At 41.9% G+C, this 22557-nt stretch overlaps 1 protein-coding gene across 2 annotated transcripts in view; it reads left to right on the top strand.

The window, feature by feature from the left end:
* Positions 1-20774, top strand: part of dicer1 (dicer 1, ribonuclease type III) — a 57081-nt gene extending 36307 nt beyond the window's left edge. For both annotated transcript variants that reach the window (XM_046063437.1, XM_046063438.1), the window contains 8 exons: positions 1571-2333; positions 4919-5071; positions 8714-9349; positions 10778-11033; positions 12676-12944; positions 14698-14860; positions 15055-15130; positions 15938-20774. In XM_046063437.1, the coding sequence (XP_045919393.1) occupies positions 1571-2333; positions 4919-5071; positions 8714-9349; positions 10778-11033; positions 12676-12944; positions 14698-14860; positions 15055-15130; positions 15938-16103 (2482 nt within the window). In that variant the 3' untranslated portion in view covers positions 16104-20774. The remainder of the gene's footprint in view (positions 1-1570; positions 2334-4918; positions 5072-8713; positions 9350-10777; positions 11034-12675; positions 12945-14697; positions 14861-15054; positions 15131-15937) is intronic.
* The last annotated feature ends 1783 nt before the right edge of the window (positions 20775-22557 follow it).

Raw genomic sequence — 22557 nt, 5'->3', positions numbered from 1 at the left:
AACCAAAAGCGAGCACACTTACAATGAGTGGCTGTCCAGGTAATCCAGAAACAATAACAGTTCAAACAAACCAGGTGATCCAACTGAAAAAATCCAAGAAGGGAAAATAATCCAGAAAGCAGGGAAACAGGGCAGGCAGGCAGGCAGGACAACACACAGCAACATGGGACAGAGCGTAAACACGCTACAATGACTGGACAAAGACTAAACAGAAACACCAGGTATATATACACACACAGGGACTAACCAGCAGGGTGGGAGCAACACAGGTGACAGACTAACGAGACACAGGCAGGCAGAGAGAGAGCAGGGGAGAACAGAGAGGCAGCCAGGCAGAGGGATACTGGAGGGAACAGACATGACACAGGTTACTGAACACATAACAGATCAGAGGAATAAAAATAAACTCATAAAGACACAAGCAGACAGATCACCAAGAACTACAACCAACAATGAAAACAGACTGAAGCTGAGATTAAAGAGAACACAGAGCAGACAAGGGCAAAATAACACAGAAGTACACAGACCGAAAGTAAACACTAAGACATGAACTGAGACACAGAACTAGGAGCTACGATGCAGGAGCTAAAACACAGGGCTAACCGAGAACACAAGACCAGGAACCAAACCTCAAAACAGGAAACATGACAACTGACTAACAGAATGGAGTAGGGAACAGAGACGGAATCGACTGGGAATAGGACAACACTAAACATGGAACAGAACAGCAAATAAGGGAAATACCAAAACAGAGTATATAACAGATACTGGACAAAGGACAACAGACAGGACCAAACCCAAAACTCAACAACTCTAAGACAGATACTGAACGGGTCAAAATAGCAAACACTGAACTACACGGAGCAGGACTAGATACTAAGACATTAACACCAGACTGGGAACTAAGACATGGAACCAAAACACAGACTAGATAACCGATACAGAAGGGAGTACAAATAACAGGACTGCGAACTAAACAAGGCAGGCAGGCAGGCACACAACGTGACAGACTGTTGTCGCTTTATTATCATCATTAATCTTAGTTAGTTAATGTTACAGTTGTGCTTATAGTACTTGCTTTTTATTTGCTTTTATTTTATATAATTCTTATTTATGCACCAATATACCGAAGCAAACCTCTGCTACAGGTTGGCTGCAGCCCTGTTCTCATATATAAGATTTAAAACTAGAATACGTTTTAAGCGTACTTACATTTATATTCCTCCTATTGTTGGAAACTAGCAAAGCCTGGCCTAGCATGCTGCAAAATAAATCTATTTATCAGTTTCATACTACATACTATACCTCAAACAGTAGTCTTTTAGTCATTACTGGTATACCTCACAAAATGTAAAGTTCCTGAATCCAAGTTTTTTTTCTTTTGGAGAAACGAGAATCTTTGACTCACCTGTAGCTAGACTTCTCTGTAACGTTACAGTCGGCCTTAAATACATTTGCTATGAGGTAACTTCTGTTATGAATTGGCGCTGTATAAATTGAGTTGAATAAAAACTTAGCCACACAGTTACCCAACATTCTGATGTATAGATGGTCTGTTTGTATGTGACAGGTATCCAAACCTGGACTTTGGCTGGAAGAGATCTATCGACAGCAAAACGTTCATCTCCTGTCCTGACTCCTGCAGCGAGGATGGTGAGGGTCACTGTGAGCACCTAGAGACTGTAACCCCTGAACCCAGTTCCATAAGACATCCCAGTCGCCACTCTTCCCTATTGGAGCAGGGGCAGCTTGCAGCCCTTGAACCTGGAGAAGCCACCTGCACGAGGAACCTAACCAACGGCACTGCCCTAGTCACCAACTGCGGCGATGACGGCAACCAAATTGAGTACCTTCCCCAACATGACAATTGCCAATGCTCCCAGCCCAGCTCCCCTGGGCTGCAGAGCCCTGAATCAATGCAAACCACTACCTCAATTCCTGTGCAGCCCTCTCACAGCTTGAAGAAGCCCAGCTCCAGTCCTTCACAGCCTAGTGATGAATGTACATCGGGGAGGACCTCTGACCACACAAATAAAGCTACCTCAGTCTGCAGCCAGGCAGCCACGTGTCCCAACCCTCCCACAGCACCTTCTCCTGACCTTGCCGCTATTCCCCAGCACAGAGCCCAGGCAGGAGACTGCCCCAAAAGTCTGGGGCCCAACCCGGGCCTCATCCTGCAGGCCTTGACACTATCCAATGCCAGTGACGGCTTCAACCTGGAGCGGCTGGAGATGCTAGGAGACTCTTTCCTCAAGCATGCCATCACCACATACTTGTTCTGTACCTACCCTGACGCTCACGAGGGACGACTCAGCTACATGCGCAGCAAAAAGGTAAGATAGGTTCTTAATAATAATAAGAATGATGGAGCATCATAAGTGAAATGACACAAGAGTTTGAAGTTATTTCATTGCTTCTGTGAATGCTGAAGTTGTAGAAATATTTCTAAAAATATAAAGTGTTGTCTTTTTAAAGTGTTGCAGTAGATGCTGCACAAAAAATGAAAAATATGTTCCTCTCTCAGCTTAATGATTCATTCTTGACCTTGGAAATAGCAGTTGGACAAAGTTCAACCACTTGAATAGTTTTTCAGGAGCTTTCATCTCTATTTTGTGGCTTTTATCAGTGGATGGAGTTGTCATGGAGATTCCATACTTACGTTACATGATAACACTGAAACCATCTTAATGAAGCAAATTCCATCCTCTCAGGAAGGGCTTAAGACTTTTTGTCAATGTTCCCATATAATATATTCAGGTACTGTATATGTTTTAGATATATTATCCCAAATGCACCAAATCGTGCACTATTACACTTTGTAGAAGTTCATTCCTGACCTTGGAAATAGCAGCTTAATGAAATTCCAGGATCATTTCCTGATAAGAACATAATTTGATCTGAAATAGTATTTATGGTAATTACAACTCATTTCTTTGAGTTTAAAAAGATAATCAGGTAATCATATAGTTGTTACGCAGATTTAAAGTTTATAAACAGCATTCCAGAGGAATATTCTTGAAAGAGCTACTTAGTTTCAGGGTAGTACTATGATAGTTCAGGGGCCGTCAGGCAGTTTGCAGCACTGAATGTGACGGACTGGTCAAACAGACAATACGGCAACTACAGCTTGTGTCCAGCAGTGTTCACAAAATAAGGAAGTACTGGGTGTCAGTAGTTTGCTTCCAATTTACCAATTAAAGTGAACTTAACTTACATTTTGGGGCAGGGTGGGGTTGCAGTGGATATTGACTATCAGCTATACATCACGCTAACTTTCACATCCCAGCTGTTTTCTAATGTTTACATAGCTATCCTTATTAGCTAGGCTCCTTACACGCTTGCTAATAACTTTCTTGAAGGTGGGTCTGACATTGACAGCGCTGTGTTGGACAGATTGGTGCAGCGGTGTTCATGATACCAACCATTCAATTCACAGACGGATCCGTTTTCAGTTTTTGCGAGCGAGAGGAGATGCTGAGCGAATATCCGCAAATACAAACCTCAAATACCATTTTAAACAGTAAAAACAAAGGAAAATCAATAACAATAGTATTGTTGCGGGCTGCCACAAATAAATTGATGTGTGGCAAACACTGGACTCTTTAAGACACAGTTCCAGATTTGTAAAACCCTCATACTATTTGTGAAATGCAAAAAAAAAAAGGACAAAAAAGGGTGATTCCGCTCCTCTTTCACACCTAGACCACAGTAGACCAGTTATTATTATTATTATTATTATTATTAACAATAATAAAAGTGGCCTTTTATTGTGGCCAGCCTAAGGCCCACCTGTGCAATCCCCATGCTGTCTGATCAGCATCTTGATATGCCACACCTACTGTATGAGGTGAATGGATTATCTCGGCAAAGGAGAAGAGCTCACTAACACAGATTTTGACAGATTTGTGAACAATATTAGAGAGAAATAGGCCTTTTGTGTACATAGAGAAAGTCTTAGATCTTTGAGTTCAGCTCATGATGAATGGGGGCAAAAACAAAAGGGTTGCGTTTATTATTTTTTTCAGTGTAGTTTTACCTTGTTGCCATCTTTAAATGTGTTTCCCTATTATTTCCCTTTGTTTCTGACCCCTTATTACGCTGTAATATAAATTTCAGACTAATCACCAATGCTTTATGTTGAGTTTATTGAAAGCTTTTACTTTGAAGAGTTCTGAAGGACATTCAAAAGAGTCTCTGGCTTGCTTGACACACCTCTGGGAAGAATGTAGAAAGTTGCATGGCGCTGCGGAGAGCCCCTAGTTGCAGTAGTGCATGGATCATGCATAATTTTCATCCAGCCAACGATCACGAACCGTTCACAGCCTGTCTGCACCGGAGAAGGAGTGGGGCGGACCAGGGACAGGAGATCGCGGAGCGACTGGCCCGCTGTGGTCGGTCAGTGATTGTTTCCTCTGGGTGAAGTCTGACGCTCCGCATGATCCATGATAATGATGTCAATAAAGCATGCTGTCAATATTTGACCCCCCCCAAAATATCACAAATCATGCTTTTAGGGGAACTGTGATGTCTTATTAGGGGGAGCTAAGTTCCCCCTGGCTCCACCGTAGTTCACACCCTGAATTTCCTCAGGGAAATGAAAGTAAGCGTTGATAGGTTTATGAATGCGGATCAAACGCCGGGCGCACACGCCCTGCAGCACGGGCCTTATTGTGAGCCTGTGCAAAAGTGTCCTTATAATCAAATAATAAGGGGGGGAAATATACGCAGTTAATTGGAATTGTTTTTCCTATCTTCCTAACAGGAGTTCCACACAGTACCGACTGAGCTAAACATGCACACGAGTATACAAGGATTTGAAATAATTACAACTAAAGCTGAATTTTCCAAGGACACAGTATGTTACTGATAATGGAGTGCACAGGTCTCACCTCATCCTCTTTGGTCTGCCCATATCCAGGTGAGCAATTGTAACCTGTACCGCCTGGGGAAGAAGAAGGGGCTCCCCAGCAGGATGGTGGTGTCCATCTTTGACCCTCCTGTTAACTGGCTGCCTCCTGGCTACGTGGTCAACCAGGACAAGAGCAGCACAGACAAACTGGATTCAGAGGAGGTCAGTGGACTTCCTGCTGCTCTCTTACTTTATACTGCACTGCAAGTACTGAGTGTGCTTAGTGATAGGCCCTTCCTAATACACTATATTATGTTTTATTCATCCATTCATTTCCCTCATAGATGTTGTTAGTGCTATGATGTTGTCTGACCACTAGAGGGCATGCTTTCACCTTGTATGGCCACATGTTTGTGTTTGGCTTTGAAGCCCCATTGCCTTTGACACTCGACTTTTACATATAGTTTAATGAATATTATAAATGAATGTTAAAAAATATATGTACTTTTCTTCACTACGATAAGTGTATTCAACTGAAAATGGCACAAATACAGGAGAAGAATTTTGGCAAAGAGAAAAACTGACAACCTAAAATAGTTCAAAATTATAGTTCAATAATTTATCCTAACCCAGAAATGGATCAAACCACTGCCTACGCAGTCAATAACTGTCAACCACATGAAGTGCAGGAGTGAACGTTTTAACAAGCAAATGCACAACCCCCATAGAGTCACATTTTAAAGGAACAACACCTCTTCAGAAGGGTTGAGTGATAGGGTGATAAATACCATGTGGTGATATCAGCTGACACAGATCTTTTCTTACAGTTAATAACATTGTTGCTATCTTTTTAATATCTATGGACCTGTGGGGGCCATTCCAAATACAGAGGTAGATTTGATTTCCATTGCCCACTCTTGACAAGCTCAGCCAAAAAAGGTTATAAAAGTTAGTTTTTTTATTAATGTAACTGTTATCATTAATGATTTAATCTGTCTTATTTTTTAATTAATCGATGAGTCTCTGTCCATAAAATAATGAAAAGGTTGATTTCTTCATTTGTATTAATTATTCTCATCAAAGTCCCAAAGAAATTCAGTTTACAATAATATAAACCACAGAAAAGCTGGAGAAGCTGGAACCGGACAGTGTTTGGTGTTTTGATTGTAAATTCAGTTAAACAATAAATTGTTATCAAAATTGTTGCAAAATAATTGAATGTCATTAATTAGGGTGGGTATCCTTTGGGCTCTGCAGGCACCTCAGCTCACCGATATCACTGAATGCTCCGTACTTGTATAGCGCCTTTCTAGTCTTTTCGACCACTCAAAGCGCTTTTACACTACATCTGCATTCACCAGTCACACACATTCATACACTGAGCCTAAGTGCTCAAACAGAAACTAACATTCATACACTGGCGGAACAGCCGCCAGGGGCAATTCGGGGTTCAGTATCCCAAGGAGACTTCGACATGCAAACAGGGGGAGCTGGGGATACCAATGATCTTCTGAGCAGTTTTAATCACCCGCTGCACCCTGTGTTCAGTGCTGCTTTACCTGGTCTGTGCTTGTAAAACATCCACCACGACTTGTAACGTCATAGGAAGCTGTCTGTTAGGAGCTTTTTAACTGAGTGAAGTCTGTGCGAGTGAACACATGCACGTAAGACGGTCACTACTCCCTCACGTGTGCCCGCGCACGCCCCCGTTGTCATCGTCCATCCCAATGTTTCAATGTAGACATTGTCTGATGGAAATTTTGTAGACATTACCCTACTGTGCATCCCATGCCAGTTAGTGATGTTTCCAGTCAGGATGCTTTCTATCAGGGCTAGGTATTAGCAAGAACCTCATGATACAGTACATATACATTGATACAAGGGTCATGGTATGTTTGTATCACAATAAATTGCAATGTGATACATATTGTGATACATTGAAATACACTACATAATTAACTGACATTTTTAAAACAGAGATGAAAATACAACTTGCTGTGTATCACATAAATCTAATATGTACATCACATTATATTGATGACTGTTCAGTGACAGTGTTGTACTGCCCTTTCTTGGCATGCAATGTCTCCACCTAGTGGTAGCTGTAGACCAGTAGGACTTTTGAGTTTGAGTATTGACCTTTTAGGGGTTGCTGTCAGTGTAGAAGGGGTTTGGGAAAAAAATAGATTTTTAGATGCATTGCGATGCGGACTTGGATGATTATGAATCGATTCACAAATGTCAATAATCGATTATCTAGAGCTTAATTGATAACTTAATGTTGACGGAACTCGGAAATGCAGAAGTGCAGCTCCAGACTGTCTGTGTGGTGCACACAACGGAGACGTGTGGTCCTCCCTGTTTAGCACAGACAGGCAGCTATTGATTGAGTGACTGCTGCTACTAAAATTTCACATGATCAATAAAGTCAATGCGCAACTCACGTTCATGATTTTCACCCGCACAGTGTGCAGCACGGTAGCGCTTAGCGAGCGTCCTCTGCTCATTCTTCAAATGACGGCTACGTGACAGGCGGCAGTAGGGGACGGTGAAAAAGAGGAAAACATGCGCTACGTTTCAGTCTGGCTGTAATAAACGTAAAGTTAAAGTCTCTTTTGTTTTCCAACTACTTGAAAGGCAGTTAGCGCTAGCTAACAGCAGCCTCAGAAATAAAAATAGCAACAGCAGAGGTCAGTAATAACGCTGTAATAATGACCTTTACTGTCTGTACCTCTGTGTGTATGTTGTGCAGGCGGCCTCCCTCTCCTCTCAATTCAATTCAAATTAGCTTTATTGGCATGAATGTAATAACAACATTGCCAATTTATTACCCTTTACCATTATAAATTATATATATATTATACCATCATTACCCTCTGTCTCTCTCTCTCTGTTACAAATACTTTGCTTTAAAAGTACCAAGTAGTCACACAGTGAGAAAAATACATCTTTATTGAATTTGTTTTACAATCACATCGTAGCCCTAATAATCGTAATGAGGTACTTAGAAATTCCCACCCTTGAGGCGATGCATCCTGAAGCATACGACAAACCAACAGAATGGAGAGTTATCAGATGAGGAGCCGACCATTAAAACTATCAAGTTACTCTTTAAGGCACTTTTTTCATAGAGTGCTCAATTTTGAGACTTTGGTCTATTTTGCTTCCAGGTCTTCTTTTACTGGAATGGAAATAAAACTTCAAGAATACGGAGAGAGAGAGGGAGGGAGGGGGAGAGAGAGAGAGAGGGAGGGAGGGGGAGGGAGAGAGGGGGAGAGAGGGGGAGAGAGAGAGGGAGGGAGAGAGGGAGAGAGAGAGGGAGGGAGGGGGAGGGAGAGAGGGGGAGAGAGAGGGGGAGGGAGGGAGAGAGAGAGAGAGAGTGGGTATATATGTTGTGTGTATATATGATGCTTTCGAAATGTTATTACATTCATGCCAATAAAGCTAACTTGAATTGAATTGAGAGAGGGAGAGAGGGAGGGAGCGGGAGGGCATCAGAACTCCAAAGTCTCATCTTCTGACCTGATAGCCTATTTAAATTTTTTCCCCCAGTAAATAGATTTGTTTGACAGGGAATCTGTTGCAAACAGGAATAAATATACTGTATATTCTTTTATTTAAAAAAAGCATCCCAGAAAAAAGGGCACTTTCTCTTGAGAAAGAAAAAGGACAGGTGCTGAAGCCCCTTTTGATGTCTATGTGTGCACGTGCCTGTTAATGCATACAAACTGTATTATAGGATCAGCTCCCCTTCCCTCCAAAATTAAAGACAAAAGCACTGACTAATGCAGTCTGTCCGACACTCCCCAGAGAAAATTCTTAACTTGAATTCTCGTTTCCTTCCTGTTTGTGTCCATCATCCAGGCCAAAGAGGAGCCTCTGGCCAACGGGCAGTCTGGAAATGACTACGATGAAGACGATGAAGAGTGTGAGGAGGTGGACGAGGATGCTGAGCTGATGCTGAAGGATGAGCCAAAGGATGAAGTCAACATGGAGGACGATCTGGAGTATTACAAGGAGCACATCAAATTCATTGACAACATGTTGTTGGGATCTGGTGCTTTTGGTAAGAAGATCTCTCTGAGTGGCTTCCCTCCCTCTCTCACCCCAGCCTCGGGCTCCACCTCCACCATGGAGTCTCCGTATGAGTGGAAGGCCCCCAAGAAGCCCCTCCATCCCACCACTGTCCACTACGCCTCAGAGCCGGCACCCAGCGGGCCCTCTGCCGAGGAGTTTGACTACAGCTCGTGGGATGCCATGTGCTACCTGGATCCCAGCAAGGCTGGAGAGGAGGACGACTTTGTGGTGGGTTTTTGGAATCCGTCTGAAGAGAACTGCGGCGTTGAGCTCGGCAAGCAGTCCATCTCCTATGACCTGCACACAGAGCAGTGCATTGCTGACAAGAGCATTGCAGACTGTGTGGAGGCTCTGCTGGGCTGCTACCTGACGAGCTGCGGAGAGAGAGCCGCTCAGATGTTCCTTTGCTCACTGGGCCTCAAGGTGAGCTGTGAGCTAGAAAGATGCCTTACAAGTTTTATTTACCATCTCTCTACTGGCTGTCAAATAAAAGCAAAATTGCTTAAAAATATCTTTAAAAAAAGGATTTCTATAACCTAATGCCTCTTTCCCTCCACATGGTACCTGCTCAGCTCACCTTGACTCTATTCGCCTTTTTTTGTTTCCCTCGGGGAAAGTTGTACCTGTACCTGCTACCTGGTCCTTTTTTTGTATCCATCGAGGTTCCAAGCAAGCTGAGGCGATACTAGAATGTGGCGTGAAAACACTACTGATTGGTCAGACACGATGGTCACTGTTCACTGCATCATGGTTGCGCGTGCCAGGCAGGATAGCAACAGAAAGTTTTAGATCTTAAAATCATGTGTTATGTCATCACTATATCCACCTCTGAGAAGTTTTGAGATGAGAAATCAACTGTGTAGATGAATATTGGCAGTTTTACAAAAATTGATTGCGGCTCAAAAATGTGCTTGAAAGTTCCGCAAGTGCCCTAGGGGAAGCTAACGAGCCGGCCGGCCGGGCAGTCACCTCCCAGAGCCCCCTCTGGCCCCACAGTCACACAGACCACTGCAGCCAGCGCAGCAGAGACTCCAGCAACAACAGCAGAGGAAAACACAGCTGTAAGAGTTTCATACCGCTATTCTGTCTTTACATCCTGAGTAATGTGGAAACGTTTTAACTTAAACCAAGAGACAGCTGGTGTGTGTGTCGTGTTGAACATTACGTCTTGGCAGTTGTGTGTGGCGTTGCTATGACGATCAGCTACATTGAGGTGTGCTATCTCTGGGTACGGAGAACCGTGGGCCAAAGTCAAGGCGAGTTGAGCTGGTACCAGCAATGAAAAACAGGCTAAATAGACACTGATATTGTGCCGCCTTTAAAGTAATTAACTTTTACCAACCAACCTGCATTTTTACTGTGATGTTAGGTTTGAGTAAATCAAAGTCAGTCATAGCGTAAAGTATTTTTACTATATTTCAGCAGTAATAGTAGTTTACTGTGGGATTTTTGGAATAGTGGCAATAATTAGGTAAAAGTATTTAAAAGAAATCCCTGTGAGCAAAAACCTCAGATTTCCTCTGTTTTGAACTGCTTTTTCTACCAATGGCTCTGTTCTATGTAATACCGAGCCAGATGGAGCCGGTGTTCCATATATGGTCATTTGCTCCCACAGAAACGCTCGGTCTGCCTGTGGAGGCTTGATATTAAAGTATGAGCAATATGCTGACTTCGCCTGCTTGACATCTTTTGGGCAGAGTGTTTCACGGCTGAGGCCTGGACAGCAAAGCCCAGGTTTTACAGATATACATGTATTCTGGAGCCATACCACGTAGGGTGCCAAAACAACATTTATCAAAACTATCAGCGGGGGCTTACAGAGGTATTAAGAAGTTTTTTTGATGACAACAGGTGTTACCATTGGAGAGAGGGACCCCGAAAGGAACAACATTGCAGAGCTGTCAGATCGTAGCCGTAGGCTTGTGCTACGGCTGGCTGAAGATCCCACCCCGCTGCATGCTGGACCATCCAGACGCTGAGCGAACTCTCAACCACCTCATCTCCGGCTTCGAGAACTTTGAAAAAAAGATCAACTACACCTTTCAGAACAAGGCTTACCTCCTGCAAGCCTTCACCCACGCTTCCTACCATTACAACACCATTACAGGTCAGAATTCACCTTACAAGACTGGTTCTCAAACTGGGGGGTGTGTCCCCCTGTTAATGATGGATAGAGATTAAATCCACTTTTGCTGGAGTGGGGAAGTCATGAATGTTTATTTGGCTTCTGATGGGGGGCGTGACAAAAAAGGTTTGAGGACCACTGCCTGCAGCATCAGGAGAGTGTTATCATTAGGTGGGTCCTATCCACCACAAGGAATCCATAATAATATTGGCATAACCGTAGTGGATGGAAACTTTTTGAAAATTCTTTAGTCGATTGTCTCGAAATTCGGTTAACTTTTTTGCTGCATTTGGATGGAAACCTAGTTGTTGTTTACGATCCCACAGCGACACAGAGGCATGTGACCTCTGACATATACAGCAATGTAAGGTGCTTTGGATAAAAGCGTCAGCTAAATGAGTAAATGTAAACGTAGGTTATCCATTTATCCGTTTTCTTTCGCTTGTAATTTCACCATCTTCCCAACCTTAAACGCTGCTCAGCTCTGGTGTCTCCATAGTAATGAGAATCCAATTTAATGTGCTATTTTTGGCCACTGTGGGGGGCAGCAGAACACACTATAAACACACCACTGATATATTTTTGCTTCATAAAATAGTTATTAAGGTGAGCACATTAGCAAACCGTGCTTGTTAACATATTCAAGAGAACAATTGGAGCCACGTGTAGCCGGCTGCATCCGATATTTAGAAGTTCAGACTTATCCTGAGTATAACTTGTTTTAAAACTGGTTGTCTCACAGAAACTTGTTCTCACATAGATATTAGATTTATACTGACTGACTGCCAGGTGGCAGCTTGCTGATGTATGACATGCTTGGCCCTAAGAGTAAAAGTGGTATTGATATGGTGGACACAGCTGACCTGACCGAAACTTGGGGATATTATCAATAACACTTAAAAATAACACAATATACCTCAAACTACAAAATATAGACTAAATAAACAAAAATATTTTTTAGGTTGGCATGAATACCTTTGATTCTGAAACACAGACTTTTCTCAATGTATACAGATAGAAATAAAACCGTCAACATACCTGAATTTCTGAAGGAAATTAAAAGGCTTTGGCCTCCTCAAACTGTAAAGCACTCATTTGAAACTTGCTAGAAGTTACTGAGAACTTAGAAAGGGCACACACAGCTTGTAAGTGTATGTGGATTTATGAATATCTGGTGCACCCAAATCCTAATGGATGTAAGTCCAGCAGTCACTCGTTTTTAACCGTGGGTCATCCTCCAAAAAGACTCTTTAGCTGTCATGTTCCTGAGCTGGACACTAACTGTGTCAGTCTGCTGTGTGGTGCTGGGCATGTTCTGAACAGTGGGTTTATCAGAGCTTTTTCATTGGAAACGGCTGCCTGCTGCGGCTGGAAAGCAGGCATGCAGCAGAATATCCTGGCTAAATTAAAGAAAGGAGGAAAAAAAGCCCTGTCAAGCTGAGGGGAACTGAAGAGTTGGTGATAAGTCTGGTAGGGTTCGTCACTGCAAGTGACCCCTCTCAGATTACATTTCCTCTGTGCAGTCATTTGATCCATTGTTAGTTAGTGCTGCATGAATGTGCTCTGCAAATGTTGATTGCACCTACCCACAAACCTAGCTGTTGTTTGTTTCCTTTCCCTTCAGATTGTTACCAGCGGCTGGAGTTCCTTGGTGATGCAATTCTAGACTACCTCATAACGAAGCACCTTTATGAAGACCCCCGGCAGCACTCTCCAGGCGTGCTGACCGACCTGCGCTCAGCACTCGTCAACAACACCATCTTTGCCTCTCTGGCCGTCAAGTATGACTACCACAAGTACTTCAAGGCCATCTCACCTGAGCTTTTCCACGTCATTGACGACTTTGTGCAGTTTCAGTTGGAGAAGAACGAGATGCAAGGCATGGACTCCGAGGTGAGTCCTGTTTGCGTCAGTACTGAACAACAATGCCCTGTAGGAAGAAACCCAATCTTTGCTTTTGTAGTTTTTAACAGTCAGAATTCAAAACGTCTGCCTAAAAAACAGGCCTGTATGCTTCTATGAATCTGTTTCATATTTCAGCACTGAAGAGAAAATGCAGTTACCTCAGAAATGGCTATCTTGGCACCAGATCTCCCCTCATTGTGCTTGAGAGTTACTTCTATGTCTTAGGGGAAGCAGGCACATAACCAAGCATATTGGGGGGAAAAACAGCTGAAAGAAATAAAGACATGTGCTGAAGTAATATGGTATCATTCCACTCCTCACTAATGATAAAATAAGAGTAACAATAACATGATGAGGCTGCTAATGTAGCATGTAGTGTCAGAACATTACCAGACTGTTAGGCTGATATTTAAACATTGCACTTAAACCCAGACTCACACTGACCTACACAGTTAAATTGATACAGTGATTGCATAACTGGCCGACAAACAGAGGAAACAGTCACATGGATTCCAGACCAGCCCCCTTTTGAGTTTCCATCCTCACTGTGGCCCAGGTGGTGGTTCAGAGCTGGACTGCTATCTTAGTGAGGCTTCAGCAGTAGTGGCAACAGAGAGTCACAGAACAGGGCATGTAAATGGGTGGAAATCTGTGAAATATGGGGGGTGTGGGATGTGGTCAACATTTTTGCTTGGCCGGTTGCTTAGCAACTGCCATTGTTTAGGATGGTTCCTTGTTTGTAATAATAACTTATTTGAAGGAAGATTGTCTCAGATGACAGGGTTGTGTAAAGAGCACAGAGAGACTAACTTATCACAGTTAACTTGAATGCATTAGTCTTGGACAAATTTGTGCGTTGGTGTTCATGATACTAACTATTCAACTCCAGATTGATTCAGTGCATGATCTTGTTTTGATTCAGATTGGTACCAGATGTGCTCGGGTGGTCAGATCTTTGGCAATGTAAAGATCTTTTCCCATGCCAATAAAACCCACTGAATTGAGAGAGAGAAGGAGAACACACATTAGCACATTCACACAGACCTGAAAATAGTAGTGCAGTGTGATATTATTATTATTATTATTATTAATAAAATAATAATTGTAGCAGCGGGTGTTGAGCAGGAACACGGGGGCAGTAGGTAGCTTGCATTGAAATCATTTTTCACATTGGCAACACTAACCAACAACACACTAATTTTCACTTGCAAATGCAGCAATGCCAGCTGAGATGGCCAAAACATGGGAGAGTAAAGAAAGGGTCGGGTGTTTTTTTTTTTTACATAAAATGTACTATGAACTGATTTTTGACAGCTTGCTTTGATGGTTTCACTGTTGATCATAACACTACTTTTTACTGCCATTGTTACCAACGCCGGTTGATGAAGATGCATTATGCAGTATTTATGCATACTAAAGTACACAGTAGCAACACATCCACAGACAGCAGTTGGATAGCACTTTGTCGACGAACATTTAAAGGAGACACAAGTACACAGAAGTGCTAATAAACAGCATAAACTACAGCTTATATTAACTGATGAAACACGGAGCAGTCATCTTGGATCACCAAGTCAGGGGTAGAGAGATTCTCTTGACTTTCCGTGTTAGAAATCCGACTTAAGGGGGCGTTCCTGTTGAAATTTCCAATTGGGAACTCGGAAATTTCAACTTCCCAGTAGAACTGGAACACACCATTATTATGGCATCAGCTGACAGCTTTATGTGTTTTTGCGACCAGCTGCGACGCTCTGAAGAAGACGAGGAAAAGGAGGAGGACATCGAGGTCCCTAAGGCCATGGGGGACATCTTTGAGTCACTAGCTGGAGCAATTTACATGGACAGCAGGATGTCATTGGAGACGGTGTGGCAAGTGTATTATCCAATGATGAGGCCGCTTATAGGTAAGAGAGAGTGAAAGGTTATTTATTTCTTAATATATTTTTCCATCATGATTCTTGAGCAATTAATGCAGGAAACTTGAGTGACCACAAACCTTGAGGATTGTGTGTGTTGATATTTTTGAAGAATTAAAGGTCTGAGGATGTTTATATCACTTTGTTTACCTCATAACTCGCCATCCTCTCACTTCTTACAGAGAAATTCTCTGCCAATGTGCCACGCTCTCCTGTGAGGGAGCTGCTCGAGATGGAGCCAGAAACTGCCAAGTTCAGGTAGGAGATCAACAATTACGCATTACATTTATCAGAAGAACTTGGACAATATTCATTGTAGCAATGTTAGCAGAGCCTAACTGGTGTGAACAAATAATTGTTATTGTGCATTTAGTTAGTGTGATGTTATGAATTGCTTCGCTTATAGGGCTGCACAGGCAATCGTGTCAAGTCCTATTTCATTGTGTTTATGCAGAAAAGATGGTCCGGTTTCATGTCAAGTCATGCACTGATTTAAAAAAAAGTAATATTAATTCAACTGTACAGTTTGAATGTTGAAACAGTTTTCTGACGATTTCTGAAATAACAATTGTCATAAATAATCATCTCTCAATAATAATCAAAATATTTGGGATTTGTAGCCTTAAACTTGCAGCCTTAATAACCAATAATTGGTATGGTAACACATAAAATTGTAGAAGCAGTGCAGTATTGTTACACAGGCATAAAAATAAGTTTAGATAGCAAGATAGATGGAACAGATAGAAAGATAAATAAGGATAGTCAAAAACATGACCTGGGTTACGTTGCCACACACGACCTCTTGGTTTCTCTTTTTTTTTAAAGTTGGTTATATTTAACAGTCAACAAGATATTGTCAATAAAGCTCAAGACTTCCCGCAGATTGTTCTTTACAATAAACTATGAAAGGGAGTGATGTTGCCCTTTCAGAATCTGTATAGCTAAGAGGCTCTGTGTGATGTCATCATTTGACTGGTGAATGTGGAGGAAGTGTGCATTATATGGGGAACAGGGGAAATGTATGGTATCCACGGTCTGAGATCCTTTTACCTTTCCTGTGTACAGCCCTGCAGAGAGAACATATGACGGGAAAGTCCGGGTGACGGTGGAGGTCGTCGGTAAGGGCAAGTTTAAAGGAGTTGGCCGCAGCTACCGGATCGCCAAGTCGGCAGCGGCGCGACGAGCTCTGCGCAGCCTCAAAGCCAATCAACCTCAGGTCCAAAACAACTGAGCTCAGCATTAGCACCTAAGCTATAGACGCTAACGGAGAAAAGGCAATGTCTGCTCCCCAACAAGATGCGATGCTAGCCCTGTATCTTCAGCCTGCAATGGCACCACCAAGGCAGCCAGGGAACACTGTGTGGAGACGCAACAAAATAAACAGACTGATCTCACAGCAGATTTCACATCGGATCTTTTACCTTATTTCTTTTCCTTTTTTTGCGCAAACACAATCTTTACTTTCCCTTCTCTGCTTTGTGTAATCACATGAGTGCTTTATTAACGTTTAGCAAAGTGTTTTAAAAAAGGTCAGGTCGCAGTGTCTATTCCTCACTGTTTTTGATTTGTGTTTCTTTGGTTAACCTCTGTGTCAGTGAGATGAGGCTTATGCTTATTGTGTAGTATTAGATTGTACATAGCTCAATCAAAGGTGTAAATCAAAGTATGTAGGAAGGAAAAAAAACTCTAAACTCCTCAGCCTGTGCACTAGTGCCAGTCAGTTTTATAGCGTTTTTTTTTTAAACGCTAATGACAGACATGGCTAACAGATACCACTGGAGCAAAACGCCTGGTGGCACTTCTGTCTGAAATCTGTCTTGAAATGGTATTCTTAATCATTTTTGCACTTATTCCATTAGGGTCTGTTACTTTGAGAATTGTGTGGTCACATTGACACCAAAATCATATACGTAGCAAACTATATAAATATATATAAAAATAATAAAAGACATGAATGATATTCTTGGCCTTAAACGTTAAGGCTCACCCTCATATCCTGCTAAATGGATAGGAATTTCAACATTCCCAGTTACTGTAATTTAAACTAGTTTTTAACCGCACTTGAGGTTGCATGTTCTTGTAGCTTATGTAAAAACCATGACAACTGGATGGCTTCTATAAATGTTCAAAATTGATGGATATATCTAGAGTGTGTGAGAGCAAGATTAGATGTTTATTGCATTATCTTGATGATTTGGTTTAACATGTTTTAATACCAAGAATGGATGGAATTGAATTAGTCATTCTCACGTACTAAATGTCTTTCCACAGAGCAAATCATCCAGTTTTGATATAAGAAGAGAAAGACATATCACGTTCAATATGCTGCAGACTTTTGTACAAATTGGATACTCATGTAAGACACACAGAATCTTTTCAAATACAGTCTTTGCGAAAAAGGCCAATTCATTTCAACACACTAGTGTTCCTCACATCCCGTACCTACCAAAGCTATAACAGATGTGATGCTATGAGGTTGAAGTTGATTCCTAGGGATAAGGATACCAGCCTTTTTTTGTGTGTGGTTTCTGTTCTGAGAAATTTTGCTTCTTGCTAAATGTCTTTTTTTTCCTCATCAGTAAGCCCTTTTTCACTTGAATACCTCAGTTAATTGCATGCATTTTCTTGTCTATATTTTGTTTTTCTTTTTTGTTTGGTGCTATGTTTTTGTATTAAGCTTGAATTTCTCATCTTTTTTGCACTGTAACTATAATACCTCTTTATTTGACTTTTTGGGGGGGAGGGGGTGGGGACGGTTTGTCAGCCATCAAGCTGTAGGAGAGCTGCATTGTCATCTCTTCCCCCTCCCAGGCTTGAGGTTTACACTTGATGATTTGTGGGGTTCAGGAAGTGTATTCTCTGCACATAAGCCTAACTGTTTTGTTTTTTCCTCATTCATTAGATATTAATTTTATCAGTTGAGAATCTGTTTTTGAATTCTGGATAAAAAACAAACACGTGATTGATTGGTCAGATGGGTAAATGCTTGTAGAGCTAATCAGACTGCACTCTTAAATTTACTCCAAAACATAGGCATATGTGAAAATACATACCCGTGTGGTTGTGAAACTGTGTTAGCTATCTGAAATTGGATTCACAGTCATGGAATCTCACCCACAGGTGCTTCTACCTCAGGACGGTGCACTCAGTGTTCATTTCTGGACAAGGCTGCAATTCAGTTCAGTAACTCTGGCAGTGACACATACTCAAGTGTTTTCACTGTCTACATCACATAGACAGTATACAACACACGAGCCAGCATTCCCTTACTGTAATTTGTGTCTCATGTCTTGAATGGAGGCAAGTGAAACTCAGTGCCTTCTCTGTGGGAGATCAGCTACAGCATGGGCTGGATTTAAATTCAAACACAGAGGGGATGTTATTAAATGAATTCATCCAAATTTGAGTTTGTATATGCACTTAAAATTTAATGTGATTTTGTTTTTGCTTTTTAAGTAAATCACATATTATCTGAAGATTTGAAACAGACTGCAGATCTGCAGTTTGTAAATCTACCCTACAGTATAGTAGAACAGACCCAACATCAGCTGAGCTCCCAAAATATTGAGCGGTAATTAGTTCAATTGCTAATTTAGTTTGTAATACACCAATAAAGCACGATAGAAACTAAATGACCGAGACGCCTGCATCGTTACTCAGGCCTTTTAGGTTAGATTGTGCTTCTAAATAAATCTCTGTTTAATGAAGTTGCGACAAACTGAATGTTGACTAACAAATACAAGGGCCAAATGGAGAGATGTGAGGTCATTTGGGGCCCAATGTTAATGTTTGCCCTAGGCCCCCAGAAAGGCTTAATGTCCCTTCACTTTGTTTGAAGCAGGCACCTTATCTACCCCCAAAACATTTGATTAAATTACAGTTATCTGGTTCATCAAAACATCCATTGGCCAGCTGACTGCAGCATTACTGCAGGCTTAAGATTTCCGTGGGAGCAGAGCAGGAAGATAATCTTTAAAGGCATATAGTGAAATTCGCTGGGACTGGCTAACTCCAGCAGCCACCATGGTCAAATATGGATACTGCTCAAAATGCAGCACTCTTAAAATAACAGGCAAAACAAAGTCATTGCGATGATCTGACAAGAGACTGGCCACGGGTCCTGTTGCTTCCAGGACGAAGAGAGAGACCTGTAGCAATCTGAAACCACTGTAGACAGGAAAGTTTAACCCAAGTCCCACTTAGGGTCAGGTTTCAGTGTTCAGCTCGGTCCAAAAATCCTCTAGTCAAGAATGAAATGAGAACAAAACTTGATCTAACCACTGAAAAAGTCTTGTCATCTGTGGATTTAGTCTTTGTTCATTTGAGCTGTAGATCCCTCACTGTGCCTCACAGCTCAGAAGCAACAGAACTACATGTGAAGTTCATCGTGTTCATTTTGAATGTGTTGAGTTAAGTTCATCTAACAGAAAAGCATACATTTAAATCCACTCTGCTGGGACTGGTCTTTATTTGTGTCTCCTGCCAGCAGCTGGACTTCCCTCAGATCTCTTGTTGGGTGCCATACTTACATACTCATGTTTTGGGTCCCACAGATCACAATGTGAAAACTAAAGTATGACTTTGTGAAATCCTTCAGTTCTCATGTTCAAAATTCAGTTACACCATGACAGCTTTCTACAATCTGTCTCTGTTAAAGAGTGCAGTCTGTCATTATTTCTCAAGCAGCTGTCTGAACCTCTGGTCTGTCTAGGTAAGCCCTTAAATCTGGCCTGTGCGTTTTCATTTCCCTGTTAGAGATTGTCAGACTTGAGATTTGGAGTGTATCTGACCCTCCAGTCACACACCTTCCAACACCTCAGTCTGTAGTGCACGCGCACACTGCCATTTAGACCGGTCCTCTGGCTCAACACACTGATTATCTGTAAGTGTCCAGGAGGGACGGGGGGGAGTGATAGTGAAAAAAAGAATGTGAAATTCCTCTTACGGTGCCACGCCCACGCTACTTTGGTCTGTGACTGAGAAAAAAATAAGATTCACAAAAATCTTGTCAGCCACAAGTGGTATCAAAATCCAACAACCCTGTATGTTAGTTTTTGTTTTTGAGGAGGAGGAAGGTGTGTGTGGGAGTGCTGGAGTTGAGGTGGTCCTGTGTTATTCGGGGTGGACTACATTTTCTCATACTGGCAGATTTGTTTTTCTTTTCTTTTTGTACATGTAGCACAATTGAGCATTGCACTTGGGCGCCATACTTTACCTCATGTCAGTGTGAAAGGGAGTGAAAGATGGAGGGGAAAAAAGAATTGTATATATGATGCCGTATTGTCAAGAGGACTAACTTGTGGTTCAGGCTTTGCTGCTGTTTCAATTGCTGGTATTACTAAAAGGAGAATAAGGGGCTATGGGAGGGGAGGCTAACTGTGCCTGCCCGTCATCATTTGACAATACACTGTAAAAAGAATCCACAATTTGGGGCTCAAACATCTGGACGTCATTCTACACTGACGTCCTGCCTTAAACGGTTGTTTGGAAATGAACTGTGAGTCGAACTACCACGTCCAGTCATGGCTTGAATGATGAACTCACACTCTTGGTTTAATTCTCTTCTGACTACTTTGATATGGACACGTCATCCAGGCGATGCTCCCAGCCTCTTTTCTGCTCCTGTGCTGTGTTGGTTTGGAGTACGAGACAAACCTCCCCTAACCCTTTATTGGGAACTTAAAGGAAAAATCCACTCAAACCTGTTCTTGTGCTTTTGGGTAAATCATAGATCATAATGATGTGTCGTCGCTTGTTGTAGCAGTGTTCACACTTGTCTTTAACAGACGTAGTCTACTCATACACCAGTTTGTGAATTCTGTGTAAGTGCAGCAGGCTGTGCCTTGAACTCCAGTAGAGTTTGTCAAACAAACAAATTAAATTTTAAATTTGTGGAACATTTTCCCTTCGCGACAGTCCTAATGTGTTTCTTTTGATTGGAACTGGGCATACAACAGGTAACGAAGGCTGTAAAAAGGATTTCCAACTGCAGCCAAGATTTATAGTTCAGCACCCAACTATCCTTTGTCATCTGAAGTATCCCAAAAGCCATTGTGCACTCAGTTATGTAGTGGACAGGTTCAGCCTACCAGCCACTTTTGGAGGCTCGTGAAACGGAACGCACCTGAAGATGGTGAAGAACTGTCTATCTGCCGCCTCAGTTTTACTTTGTGTTTGACAAAAAAATGGCACCTCTAGAATGCAGCCTTTCCTCTTTGATTCTGTGTTTAGATGGCTTAACTTTGCCTGCCTGTAAGAGGTATTTATGCTGCTTGGACAACTTTGAATCACTGTGGATGTAACTTTGATTGACCTCCATCGGGTCAGTATAGCAGACGAACCTCGGCATCAGTCAGTCTGAAATCTATGTGGATCCAAATGTAAACGCTGCAGTTTGTAGTCGTTTGTCTGACTGCTCTGGTTACTACTCGAGCTCTGTAAAATTGCATGGGGTAATATGATGGCCAAAAGGCCAGTTTTGGTTTCATCTTGACTGAAACCAGAGCCATGAAGGCTTGTAGCTTCTTCAGTGTCCACAGGCATGTCTTGTTGGCTTCTTTGACTTGTGGTCTTTTCTTGCAGACTGTTGTTGAGAAGAGCCTGCGTGAGGTAGATTTGCAGCTGCCATATTCTTGAATTCTTCTTCATGACCTGACTCTACTGTCTTGTATCTTTCCCTGATTGTAAGTCTCAATAACCTTTTTACAAATTAGTTAGACTTATTAGACTTCTTGGCCCTGATTTGAATACGTATCACAGGTCCTGCATCACCATCTACCTGAACACTGAAAGGTTAGGAACCGCTGGTTGAATGTGGAACTTTACAGTATTGTATTTAAGTTTGTCGTATGTTTTTCATGTAAAATCTTATCATGAAAAGTAAATGTCAGATAAATGTAGTGGTGTAGAAGTCTAAATTACCATAAATTGCAATTGTAGGTGGTTGCTTTCCACCACTGCCACACCTACTTCTAAGATCAACCTGATCTTAGAAGTAGGGCGGAGAAGCATGAAAGGTCTCTTCTGTTAATAATTATTACAATCATATGAAATCAAAGATGGTGTAGGGTTTATTGTTGCTGGTGGCCAGAAGCTATATACTACTGCTAATTCTACACTGTAATCTACTGTATCTTCCAGTGTGTTGACTAATAAGAGACCTTTCTAGTTCAGACACAATCATGTTTTTGTTTCTTACGTGCGGTGAGTTTACTTTTAACGTTCTTCCTGTCTCGAGTTGTGGTGGTGATGCAGGATTGTGATACTTCATATGACTGTCCTTGATCTGGGCTAGCAACCTCTAAAAACAGTGGGCTCCATGACGCTTTAGCTTTAAATGCAATCACTTATCTGGTATAGTTGTTCATTTAAATGAGTTTTACTCTGTATATGACGTTTAAAATGTTCTATCAACCACTATTGATCTTAAACTTAATTACATCTGCAGTGATTCACTGTTTGTTGGAACTGTATCTGGATGTGATGTGATGTCATCTCCATGTGGCCACGCATTCACGGGCATTAGAAAAAGAAATATGCCACCAAACAAGAAAACCAGAATGTTTTCCAACAGTGTTTCGGGGTGGATTTTTCCTTAAAGCTTCATGGTAAAGTGTGATCAGTGTTAGCAGAGAATTGACATGCCTTTTGACAAACATTGAAAGTGGGGAGGGGGGGGGGGGACT

The sequence above is a fragment of the Micropterus dolomieu genome, linkage group LG11 (assembly GCF_021292245.1).
Source record: "Micropterus dolomieu isolate WLL.071019.BEF.003 ecotype Adirondacks linkage group LG11, ASM2129224v1, whole genome shotgun sequence".
In the NCBI taxonomy this organism is placed as follows: Eukaryota; Metazoa; Chordata; class Actinopteri; order Centrarchiformes; family Centrarchidae; genus Micropterus; species Micropterus dolomieu.
Note: the sequence above shows the minus strand (reverse complement) of the source record. Positions and strands in the feature narration are given on the sequence as shown.